At 35.8% G+C, this 13,319-nt stretch overlaps 1 protein-coding gene across 2 annotated transcripts in view; it reads right to left on the bottom strand.

The window, feature by feature from the left end:
• Nucleotides 1-983: 983 nt before the first annotated feature.
• Nucleotides 984-13,319, bottom strand: part of ZNF326 (zinc finger protein 326) — a gene marked incomplete at both ends in the record, with an annotated part of 33,866 nt that continues 21,530 nt past the window's right edge. For both annotated transcript variants that reach the window (XM_080691750.1, XM_080691751.1), the window contains 5 exons: nucleotides 984-1,316; nucleotides 3,649-3,744; nucleotides 5,485-5,615; nucleotides 8,010-8,109; nucleotides 9,680-9,827. In XM_080691750.1, the coding sequence (XP_080547876.1) occupies nucleotides 984-1,316; nucleotides 3,649-3,744; nucleotides 5,485-5,615; nucleotides 8,010-8,109; nucleotides 9,680-9,827 (808 nt within the window). The remainder of the gene's footprint in view (nucleotides 1,317-3,648; nucleotides 3,745-5,484; nucleotides 5,616-8,009; nucleotides 8,110-9,679; nucleotides 9,828-13,319) is intronic.

Genomic DNA, 13,319 nt, shown 5'->3' with positions numbered 1-13,319 from the left:
TGTGGAATATGTACGCATCTAAGCCATAAAGAGCTTTTTTTGAAAATATAAATATTTGAAAGAGAAACAATTTTTTTTTAAAAAAGGGGAGAGTTGCTTTTTGGTTCTTTAGGCAAAAACAGACATGACAAAAGAAGTAACACAACTTTGGAATTCAAATGTATTTTCAGGAAGATTTCAAGGTTTGATACAGACAAAGAACAAACTAAAACAAGTATAAACAAGGTCAGTTACAAACTGACCTATTATTGAAATGTGTTAAAAAAAAATGTGATTTAGTCACACTTCTTAAAAATATGATTGAGAAATTTTTTCTGTAATTCAAGTCTCTTCAAACATCTTGAAATACTTGTGAGCTCAACTCATACATTAAGGCAAATTCTACTTTTAAGTACTCATTTAATTAATAAACTTTTTCATTTAAATTGCTAATCCAGGGAGAAAGATTTTGGGAAAAAAAAAAAGGACATTTTATTGCTACAAAAGGACACAGTGTACACAACAAACCTTTAAACTACCTTAATGCAAATTGCTAGTCAGCCCAATGCAGCAAAAAAAAAAAAAAAAAAAAAAACATAATAAGAGCACAAAATACGTGCCCAATTTATCTCTTCTAGGGTATCAATGCACACTTGAAAATTCACTCCCAAGAGCAGCTTTTAAGTTCAAATGATTAGAACAGATTTACTACAGTACACATCTATTATCCATAATACCAATAATAAAGTAATAAAAATCAAGCTTAAAAATTATATAAATGATTTATCAGATCTAAGTTAATAGCTATAAAAACTAAACTAAAATAGTCTTACCTTCATCTTATTAAACAAATGCCAAACATTTAGAAATGATATAAAACAAATTTTAATGTGTGGAATGCATGCAACATGGGTGCTAATTCATATTTTAAGCTATTAAAATTCTTACCCTTTTCCACATTAGGACAGAAATTTAAAGCTCTTTTTAAATCTAATACCTTATATTTAATTTTCTTCAGGTTGCTCAACGGGAAAGTCAGCAGGCTCTTCCTTTGCTGCTTCCTCCTCTACTTCTTCTTTCTCTGCTCCTTCTCCTTCCCCCACGGCCTCATCTTCCCCCACCACTCCTCCTTCCTCTCCTGCATCCCCCTCGCCCTCTATTCCTCCACTTTCTCCCACTTCCTCGACTTCTTCTACCTCCTCTCCTTCCCCCACTTCCTCTACTTCTTCTTCTTCGTCCTCCTCTTCAATTGGTTCATCAATCTTTTCTTCATCTTCTTCATCTCCTTCTAATTGCTGATCCTGAGACTGATCTTGAATTTCAAAAGGATTTTCACCCTAAAAACATTAGCACGGGTTCTTAAAATCTGCATATTCACTTTTACATCAGTAAAATCTTTATTTGCTATATCATTTAAAAAATACTAGGACATTTTTTCACTTATGACAAATCCATTAAATATTTATTAAATACCTATTTCATACTCATAAAATATATATAACATACTGTAAGTTATTACTTTATATTCCATAAACTAGAGTTAAAGTCCTATTTAACTTAATTTCAAAATTGTCCATAAAAATATGTGGATTTTAGCAGAAATAGACGACTAAAAGATATGCATTCTACTTAAATGTATAACTATTCAGTGTAATACTGTTGTAGAAACCTTTTAAAACTTAATGAAGCAAGGCATGGTCTCCAAGAATTCGGGAGGCTGAGACAGAAGGATCAAGATTCATGGACAGCCTCAGCTATTTAGTGAGGTCCTCTGAAACTCAGTAAGACCCTGTTTCAAAATAAAGAATAAAAATAGAGCAGGGGGTGTAGCTCAAAGGTAGAATGCCCCTAGGTCCCATCCCCAGTATGTAAAACAAAACTAAACTAAATGAAAATCATTTACTTCTATTATATACATATCAGATACCATGCCTTACTTCCACTTTAAAAAACAGCCAAGTCCTTAATTCAATAAACATTTACAGGTACAACTTTAATAATTATGCATCAGGGTCAAATCTCATATAAATTGGACTGTGTCAGAATACTATATTAATATAGTAAGAAATGAAAAGGCACTAAAAGTTATTAAGCAGGAAAATATTAAGACTGATGCTGAGAGCTGGGGTAAGCTCACCAAGTACTATGTGTGTATATATCCCTATCATTCTGAACTATATAATGATGTGAGATTTCAATGCACCAATAACATATTAAAAAAAAAAATACTGACGCTATGTCTTTGGATGAACCAGACAGGGATGTGCAGAATGAAATGGAGTATTAAGAAAAGAAATACTAGGGCTGAGGGTGTAGCTCAGTAAGTAGTAATGCTTTGGAAGCCTAGTGTTTCCCAGAACCAGTTTTTTAAAAAAGAAATACTAATGAAGAGACCATTCTAATAGTCCAGAAAAGGGCAATATAAAAGATAGGACATATTAACCTAATAGGTAAATTAGAAGGAGGAGAAGAAGTAGGGACAAGCAATGCAAATCTGCAACTCAAAACAGAAGAAAGTTCAAAGCAAGATATTTATATTTGAAAATTACTTGCATGGAATTCACAGTTAAATCAGGATCTTACAGGGCATAGCCCTGAAAAAGGACTGAAAAAGGAGGAAACAGGGTTAAGAATAAAATCCTATGCAAGTGTTTGCACACTGGGGTAAAAGAAGAATAAAACAATTCAATGCAGAAAAATCCCAGATAAGGATAAGCCAGGCATGGTGCTTCACACTTGTAACCCAGTACTAGGGAGACTGAGACAGAAAGATCACAGGTTAGTGGCAAGCCTCAGCTAGTTAGTGAGGCCCTTCATAATACCCTGTTTCAAAATAAAGAATAAGCCAGGCGTGGTGGTGCACGCTTGTAATCCCCACACTTGGGAGGCGGAGACAGGAGGATCGCACAGGTTCGAAATAAAAAAGTATAAAAATTGGTCTGGGAGTGTAGCCTGGAGGTAGAAGAGTTTCCAGAAACCCCAGTACCATCAAAAAAATATAAAAAATTATATATAAAGAATAAAAAATAGGGCTGGTGTAGCTCTGAGGTAGACTGTCCCTGGGTTCAATTCCCAATACCGCAAAGAAAAGAAAGAAAGAAAGAAAGAAAGAAAAAAAGAAAGAAAGAAAGAAAGAGAGAAAGACAGAAAGAGAGAAAGAGAGGAAGACCCCAGATAGTAAAAAAAAATACAAATAAAGTAGAAAAGGTCATTAGAGTTGATCATTATTAAAGCTGAATGACTGTTGTTGAGGATTTGCTTTCTTATGTTCAAAATAAACCTTAATAAACTGGATTTTTTTAAAGGCCTCTAGACTTGATAACTGGGTCACTAAGTTATCTCAGAAAGGAGCTCAAAAAGTTATCATTTAAGTAGAAGAGCAGTAGCAGTTGTCCAAGAACTTATTTTCATAATTTCCTGTGAAACTCACAAAAAACACAAGCCTTGGTCCCATTCTCTGAGGTTTTAATTTGATCGAGAATTAGAGCTCTTGCTAAAAGCTTTCGTTTCTGAATCAGAATCAGACTATTCACTTATATGAAAGATAGTAATTTAAACTTTTCCCAACATGTTGTAATATATTTAAATATCACAAAAAGTTATTACTGTGTCACCATTTGATTGTGATGCTGCAGTATGTCCTTAAAAGCTTTTGCCCCCAAATCTTACCTTAACAAAACGTTCATATCGTGCTTTCACTATTGGATTATTTAATATACTTGTAGCAGTCAAGACACTCTCTCTTTTTATTTGTTCCTTATAAGCCTATGAAAAAGAGAACATATTGAGGATACTAGAAAGCCATGCCATGAAAACTGGCTATATAATTAAAACATTTTATGCTCAAACCCTTATATTTAAATTTTTCTCCTATGAAAAATAAAGCTACAGAGTAACAACAGCTATTGTGACCACAATGTACCTATAGATTAAAACAATGACTATTAAAAGCCACTCTGTTTCAGTAAAAAACAGTCCCCAAATACTGTAACTCTAGATCTACTAAGGAGTTGCTTTTTCTTCTTTCTGTTCTACATCTACCTCCCCAGTCCCCACATACTAGATTGCAAAAAAGACAGAGTAATTTTTCATACTGCAAGAGTAATCAGTTTCCTTCTAGGCTATAGTTATCACAAGTACATAGAAGGAAAGGTAATATTATGGAATGTCTAGTTGCCAAAAAGGTGTCAAGAGAGTATGTAGAGTAGAAAAAGGACAAAGATTAAGAAAAACCTGAGCCGGGCGTGGTGGCGCACGCTTGTAATGCCCACACTTGGGAGGCGGAGACAGGAGGATCGCACAGGTTCGAAGCCAGCCATTCTGGCTTAAGAGACCCTTTATCCAAATTAAAAAAATATATAAAAAAAATACGTGTCTGGGTGTGTAGCCCAGAGATAGAAGGGTCTCCAGGAACCCCAGTACCACCAAATAAAAAAAAAAAAAGAAAAAAAAAAAAAAAGAAAAACCTATATGTGCTCAAAACGCCTAAAGAAATCTAAGTTAAAGTTCACTTCAATACAAACTATAAATTTAAGAATCAGGTGTCCTCCATTTAAAGCTTAAAACTTTTATAGCTGAATCTTTAAATCTAGTTTTCAAATAAACTAATTTCCTACAACATAAGCATTTGTGTTCTTTGGAATAAATCTGAATAAATAAAACCAGCCAAAATAGGAACAAAAATATGCTAATCAAACACAGAAAAACTTTCAGGGATATTCTACCCCAAAACTTTACAATAAATAGTAACTAGTAGCTGGGCGTGGTGGCACACGCTTATAATCCCAACATTTGGGAGGCTGAGACAGGAGGATCGCAGTTTGCAGACAGCCTAAGTTACATATTGAGGCCTTTTGCAACTCAGTGAGACCCTGTTTCAAAAGACAGAATGAAATAAAAAAAAATAGGACTGGGGGTGTAGCTTGGAGGTAGAATGCCCCTGGGTTCCATTCCCAGTTACACACACACACACACACACACACACACACACACACACACACAAATAAATAAAAATAGTAACTAGTAATCTTAGTTCTTAAATGTCATTTTACCAACTATCATAAAAATGTATCAGTTATAAGGCTTTACTTTGTCATTGTTCTAAAACACACACATAATTAAAAATTCCATTCTGTAACAAAGCAACAGTTCGCCAATAGCTACGACTTTCCAAATATTTACTATTATTGGACACCACTTTATTTACCTTTTATGTTTTAATTTATCCTTCACAATATAAAAGAATGCTTACCCATCCTTATCTTACAGATAAGTAGACTTAGACAAGGAAATATGAGTTTCCTTGTTCAGCACATATTATGTACTGAACTAGGATACTAACCCAAAGCCCACAATCGTAACCATTACATGACACTGTTTCTCTGAGTATTAGTTATTCAAATTTTAGATTAAGAGGACTGAATGCAAAGAAGCAGGTATGAAGCAATGGACAAAGAATAATAACTTATAGTTAATTCCAAGATTTTAAGACACATCAAAACGTACCTGCTTCCCTTTGATATGATCAGGAGACTTCAAGTGCTGCTGAACTGAACTATGTAAAGCAGGGATATACACACTGCAAGCACTGCAGTGAACAGTCTCTACTTTCATCATATGGTCATCTGCAGTAACACCTACAAAAAAATATATTATTTTAAGAATAACCTCAAATATTCTTCTATCTTTTTTTAATTTACTTTTTTGTGTATGTATGGTACTGAGGGTGAAACCAAGGAGCCTTCTACCTTCGGGCTACACCCCCAGACCTATTTTATAGAGCCTCATTAAGTTGCTGAGGCTGGCTTTGAACCTTTGAATCTCCTTTCTCAGCCTCCCAAGTACTGAGATTACAAGCGTATGCCATCATGTCCACGTCAAATATTTTTCCTTCCTTCCTTCCTTCCTTCCTTCCTTCCTTCCTTCCTTCCTTCCTTCCTTCCTTTCTTTCTTTCTCTTTCTTTTTTTTTTGGTGGTACTCGGGGTAGAACCCAGAGGCTTTTCTGCCTCCAAGCTATACTCCCCAGAGCTATTTTCCATTTTATTTGGAAACAGGGTCTCATTAAGTTGCTGAGAGCCTCACTGAGTAGCTGAGGCTGGCTTTGAACCTGTGTGATCCTCCTGTCTCAGCCTCCCAAGCACTGGGATTACAAGTGTGCACCAATATGCCCAGCTCTCAAATATTCGTATTTCTGACAAAGTTACTACTTCATTTTCATTGATCATTTATATCTTCAGATCAAGGATCAAGATATACAAGTTTATGATGAGTTCTTCTATCACATTTCAAATTCACATATATGGATTGTAAAAATATATATGCAATGGTTAAAATTATAAAGTACAATTACATTTATTTCCTAGTCATGTTAATACACTTGTGCTCTGAGACCTATATAGTCCATTGCCCAAAGAAAATATACTATAAAGAAAAAAACATGTTGATTTTGTAGATTTCTGTGATTATGAATGTGGTTAGGCAGGGAAAGGGGAAAAAGATGTCGAAATTTGATTCTTATGGAACAAAAATTACACTGGATCTTGAGAATGATAATCAGGGTTTATTAGTAGCAAAGATATAAATATATGCAAGGGAGGAACCGGGCATGGTGGCGCACGCTTGTAATCCCCACACTTGGGAGGCTGAGACAGGAGGATCGCACAGGTTCGAAGCCAGCCTCAGCTACTTAGTGAGGCTCTCAGCAACTTAGTGAGACCCTGTTTCCAAATAAAATATAAAATAGGTCTGGGAGTATAGCCCGGAGGTAGAAAGCCTCTGGGTTCCACCCCCAGTACCAACATAAATAAATAAATAAATAAATAAATAAATAAATAAATAAATACAAGGGTAGGATATGAGGAAATTCAAGTAATTCAGTGTCAAAGAATATAAAGAAGGGACAAAAGAGGAAAATAGAAAAACAAAAAGGGCTCACATTATAAAAGCTTTGTGTATCATGTCTGGAATTTGAATTTTATCCTTTAGAGGATGGGGAGCCACTGAAATTTCCTAAACTAATGAGATCATGTAGTAAAATTAAGAATAAGAAAGACTGGAAGTAAAAAAAAAACTACCAGGAGAATATTATAATTGTTAGAAGAACAAATAAGGATTTGAACAAATGCAATATTTAAAGAAGAGGTAAGCCAGGCATGGTGGTGCATGCTTATAATCCCAGCATTTAGGAGGCTGAGACAGGAGGATCATAGTTCAAAGACAGACTCAGCTAGTACTTAGTGAGGCCCTTTGGAACTCAGTGAGACCCTGTTTCAAAATACAGAATAAAAAATATAGGGTTAGGGGTGTAGCTCAGATTTAGAATGTCCCTGGGCTCCATCCCTAGTACCAATAAATAAATAAATAAATAAATAAATATAGATTTCGTAAATATTTAATTTTAACTTTATTTGGAAACAGGGTCTCTTAAACCAGTGAGGCTGGCTTCGAACCCACGTGATCCTCCTGTCTCCGCCTACCTGAATTCGGGGATTACAAGCGTGCACCACCATGCCCGGCTTAGATTTTGTAAATATTTAAAGACAGAATCCACAGGACACAGTGTTACCAATAGAGTAAGGGTAAATGTTCCTTGCATAGCTCCATACATCCCATTTTGGTAAATGGTGGGCTATTTTTCAAGATAAACGAAGAAGCTATTTGTGAGTTTCTGGGTTTTTTTTTTTGGGGGGGGGGGTCATATGCCAAAGAAAATGATAAATTTTTTGGATACGTTGATTCTGTGAGACTGTTGAAGAGATGTCAGCAGGCAGATGGATGAATGAGACTAGAAGTTCAGAAGGAACTAAAGGAAAAGATTAGTTTCCCTCTAATTTGAATAATGTAACTGTATATAGTGATAAACTTGTATGCATGGAAAAAGGAGTCAAGGAGTTCATTTCTGATGACATACAAAGAGCCAAGCAGATATAACTGTGTGCTATAAATCTGGAGGAGGCATCGCTTCTATTAAAAAATTTTGATATATAAAATATACATATAAATGTCTTAAGCAATTTGGTTAAATACTTACCTTCCATAACATCTTTTTCAATTATTTTAACAGCTTCTGTTTGATTATTTGTCTGTTGCTTGCGAATAGATGTTTTCTTGAATTTATTCACCATACATTCCTAGAAAATAAAATAAATTCATAGTTTTTAATGAGTACTTCTGTTTGCTTAGCACTATGCTCATTCTATGGAAGATACTTATCTGCTCTATAAGAATTTAGATCTGTTTTCAAGGAGCTTACAATTTAGCTGAAAAAGCTAACATACTAAGAAACCACAAACAAAACTGTATTGCTATATTGTAGGCATGCAAAAAAGGTCAAAGACAGCAGGAATAGTTAAGTGGTCTTCTCAGGTAGATAGACATTATATAACAGGAACCTATCAAGAAAAGCAACTGTGGGAAGAAATCTTAATTAAGGGACAGAACTCTGCAAGAATATCGAGGTCTGAATGAGCACTAGATTTTAACCTTCTAATAATTTCATCTCTCCTTCACAAATAAATTTCACGTACATTTAGCAATCCAGTTCAACCATCTTCTTTCAGCATTCCTCATTCCAACTATTTTTCCCTCCTCCAAGCCCCTAAAGTATTCCTATACTTCTGTAAGTTACATTCAAATGTACCATCTGTGTATCTGTGAATGTGTTTTATTTTCAACTATTATTGGTTCATTAAGAGTAATTTCAGTGGGCATGGTAGTGCACGTTTGTAATCCCAGTACTTGGGAGGCTGAGTGAGGAGGATTGCAGGTTCACAGCCAGCCTCAGCTACTTAGTGAGGACCTCTGCAATGTAGTGAGACCCTGTTTCAAAATAAAAAATAAAAAATAGAGCTGGGGGTGTACTTCGGAGGTAGAATGCCCCTAGGTTCAATCCCCAGTACCACAAAAGAGAGTAATGTCCGTGCCTGACATAACATCTTTTATAGATATTCACACACACACACTGTTAAACTGATGACCATATGCCTTAAATAATACAAAGGACAATAAACAGATACCATGCTCTATAGTTATAAATTCAGATTCTGCCATTTATTGACAAGGTTACTTAGCAACGAAGAGTGTGCTCTTTCAAACATGATAAAAATGAGCTGCTTGAGGCTAAACTGAAATAATGAATTAAAGTACTAAGTATAACCCCAGGTACACAGTAGATTCTCAAAGGATGGTAGCTGAATCTACATCAATAATTGTTAAAGGAATTCTTTTACTGATACCTCTGCCAGAAACCACTGTAAGAAATACATAGCAATTTCTCAATTAACAAACTCAAGTTTTAGTCTAGAAAATTCATACCAATTCAGGTTAAAGGCAATTTTCCTTTCTTTTTTTTTTTTTTTTTTTTTTTTGCGGGTCTGGGGATGGAACCCAGGAGCATTCGACTTCCAAGCTACACTCCCTGCTCTATTTTTTTATTCTTTATTTTGAAACAGGGTCTCACTAAGTTGCAGAAGGCCTCACTAAGTAGTAGCTGAGGCTGTCCGCAAACTGCAATCCTCCGGTCTCAGCCTCCTGAATGCTGGGATTACAAGTGTGCCACCACGCCCAGCAAGCAACTTCCTTTCAATGAATCATTAATTATTAAATTTTTAGAAACAACAGAATAGAAGAGGTGGGAAACTAAAAATTAAATAAGAAATTCACTTCATATAAATATTTTTCACTTTAGAAACAGCTACTTACATGCAAAAATTCCATAACTACTTTGTCAAATTTGGTTTGCTTTTGAATATGATCTAATGTTTCTTGGTGTGAAGAACTTTCCAGATGCAGTTCAATATCTTTTTCTTCAAATGTTCGAAATTTACAAAATGAACACGTGAATGCCATTCTGTAAGGGGAAAAAAGTATTTCTTTAATATTTTCTTATTTATTAAAAGTTCATAAAAATCTACAATTGCAACTAATTTTCTTTCCTTAATAAAGTAAGAATCCTCATAGAGGTGGCACACATAAATGACAGTATAAATGATTTGCTTTCTTCTATTTTATGATTGATTTAAATTTAACTTAAATCGAAAAAAGAAACAGTATTTCTTTAAATATGTACTGGGACAGCACAGTCACTTTGCAATTCTGGCCCACATTGGAGCTTCTGCTATTCAAGAACCAAAGCAAACAACAAGTAGCAAATCCCAAAATTTCACAACTAATTTACATCGTTTCATCCTCAAGTTTCTAAAGCATTAAGGTTAGGATCATCAAAAGGCCAGAGTAGTACCCCCCAGACAATCCGAACTCCCTCCTTGAAGCTATTATTGTAACCAAGGGTCCTGCACCTAATGACCACTTCAGGATGACTAAGAGGCCTGGACTGCACAAATGCACAGAATCATAAGCTGAAGAGCCACCCCACAATGAATTCTCTCGTTAACTATTTCTATTTTATGTATGTTGTTATTTCCTTGAATTATGTCAACTATCTCCTGTTTTCTAACTCCAATCACCATTTTCAAATTAATTCCTTGCTCTGCTACTGATTTATTTTCCTGGTTCAGAGTATTGGCTCTGAAACCAACTGGTGAGTTAATGTCTTAACTTCCTTTTGGCCAAGTTACTCAACTTTTCTGGCCTCACTTTTCTTTATCATAATGAAATGGAAATCCTCACAGAGGTGTCACAAGGACAAAAATATATATATTAGAACAACAATTCCTAACACACAGTAATTATTCGGTTATGACTTCCTAAAGAAGATAATAGTACACTACTGGTTAAATATTCCATTGGCCCCTTAAGACCCAAAGAACAAAATCAAAATGCTTTCAGCTGCCAACCAACAAATCTCATAATCTCTCCATTCTTTTTTAGGTTTATGTGCCAATACCTCTAACAGTATTTAGCACATAGTATGTTTTCATTAAATGTTTAAATTACATCACACCTTCTATTCCACTATATCACTTCAATCTGCAGAGCTTCTCATTTTCTGAATACCATTAAAACGTGCCTTTTCTCGTGAGTGCGTGCGTGCGTTTGTGTTTGTGAAAGAGAGGGATAATTCAAGCCAGGAGCCCTCTACCTCTTAGCTACACTCCCAGCCTTTTTTGAACAGGGCCCCCTAGGTTGTTGAAAGTCTCATTATGTTGCTGAGGCTGCCCTCGAACCTGAAATCCTCCTGTCTCAGCCTCCCGGTGACTGGAATTATAGGCATGCACCACAATACCCAGCTAACATGCCTATTTCTTTGCGTTCACTTAAGCCACGCACCACTCTACCCAGGCTGCCTCTCAGAACTCCTCTGCAACCCTACAATTCCTAGATCAGTTCAATACCCTCCCATTATTTAGGTTTTCCTGATTTACCTGCACTCTTATTTAGAAGTTATATTTCATATATTTCTCTTCTGATACTCTTTGCCACATACTGCTATTTGTGTACACTTCTCACTCTTTCCCCCAATTTTCTTTAAGTATACATAGTTACCTTTCCAACTTCTTTATTATGTTAGAAGAATTCAAGTATCCAAATGAGCATATCACAAAAAATAGTCTTTTACAGTCAGTCAATCTCTAGTTCTCCTAACTCAAAGTAAAACTGCTTTTGGTAAAGTAAAATTATTTGGGGATATTTTAAAGGATTTCTATTCTAAAATGACTACTGAATTTATATTCTGTTGGCTATAATAGCGGATTTTTTCTTTTTTTTTCCTTTCTTTTTTTTTTTTTTTGCGGTGCATTCTGCCTCCAAGCTACACCCTTAGCCCTCTTTTTTATTTTTTATTTTGCAACAAGGTCTCACTGAGTTGCAAAGGGCCTCACTAAGTAGATGAGGCTGTCTGAAAATTGGATTTTTATTTAGAGTTATGGAGAAAATAAATGAAAATCCAGTTATTTTCTCTAAATCATAACAATTACATTATTATTCTTCTTTTTCAGAATTTTCTTTGGGATAAAGGCTAGAAAAAGCTCATATATTTGCAATATTCAGTTTTCATATTCAAAAACATCACTATAACTAGAACTCGAGACCTTGTATTTTTCATGTTATAATATGTATTTCTTTTTTTTCCCCATTTTTGGGAGAGGTTACTGGTGTGAATCCAGGGGTGTTCTACCTCCAAGCTACACCTCTAGTCCTTATTTTATTTTTTTATTTTGAGACAGGGTCTCACTGAGGCTGGCCTTGAACCTATGAGCCTCCCACATACAGGGATTACAGGCATATGCTGCCACCACCACCAGTGCATGAATTTCTTTTTAAAAAGGTATTTCTTGCCGGGTGTGGTGGTGCACGCTTGTAATCCCCGTGCTTGGGAAGCTGAGACAGGAGGATCGCTCAGGTTCGAAGCCAGCCTCAGCTGGTTTAAGAGACCCTGTTTCCAAATAAAATATAAAATAGGTCTGGGAGTATAGCCCGGAGGTAGAAGGCCCCTGGGTTCCATTCCCAATACCACCACACACAAAAAAAAAAGTTATTTCTTTATATATTTTGGATTACCATTATGAACAGTATCATTTTTCTTATACTTACTAATTAGTGATTGCATGTAAATATTTATATATATTGTTGTGGTATTTTTTGGTGGTACTGGGGATGGAACCCTTCTACCTCTGAGCTACACTCTCAGACCTATTTTCTATATGGAAACAGGGTCTCTTAAGCCAGCGAGGCTGGCTTTGAACCTGAGCGATCCTCCTGTCTCCGCCTCCCAAGCGCAGGGATTTCAAGCGTGCACCACCATGCCTGGCTATATTTTTAAAAGCCTATCTTTTAAAAGATACTTTGGTACAGGGGATTAAGCCCAGGGGCATTATACTTCCAAACTACACCCACAGCCCTTTTTTATTTTGAAATAGGTCTCACTAAGTTGCTGAGGTTGATCTCAAACCTGTAATCTTCCTGTCTCAGCCTCCCAAGTACTAGATAATACGCATGTACTACCACACCCAGCTTAAAAAAAGCATTTCTATATATATTTTAATCAAACCCTTTCAATTGACTCAGGAATTTTTTCACATTCCAATTCATATGTTTGTATTTTCTTTTTTCTTTCCTTTTTTTTTTGGTGGTGGTACTGGGGGTGGAACCCAGAGGCTTTCTACCTTCGGGCTATACTCCCAGACCCATTTTTATATATTTTTTGGAAACAGGGTTTCACTAAGTTGCTGAGAGCCTCACTAAGTAGCTGAGGCTGGCTTTGAACCTGCGCGATCCTCCTGTTTCAGCCTCCCAAGTGCAGGGATTACAAGCGTGCGCCACCACGCCCAGCTCCATATGTTTGTATTTTCTAAAAAACATTTTTTGGTGGTACTAGGGATTGAGCCCAAGGCTACACCCACAGCCCAATTTTATTTTTATTTTGAAACAAGGTTAATGAAAG

Source organism: Muscardinus avellanarius (genome assembly GCF_963383645.1).
Source record: "Muscardinus avellanarius genome assembly, chromosome: 3".
Taxonomy (NCBI): Eukaryota; Metazoa; Chordata; class Mammalia; order Rodentia; family Gliridae; genus Muscardinus; species Muscardinus avellanarius.
The sequence above is the reverse complement of the archived record's forward strand: the minus strand, read 5'-3'. Positions and strand labels throughout refer to the sequence as shown.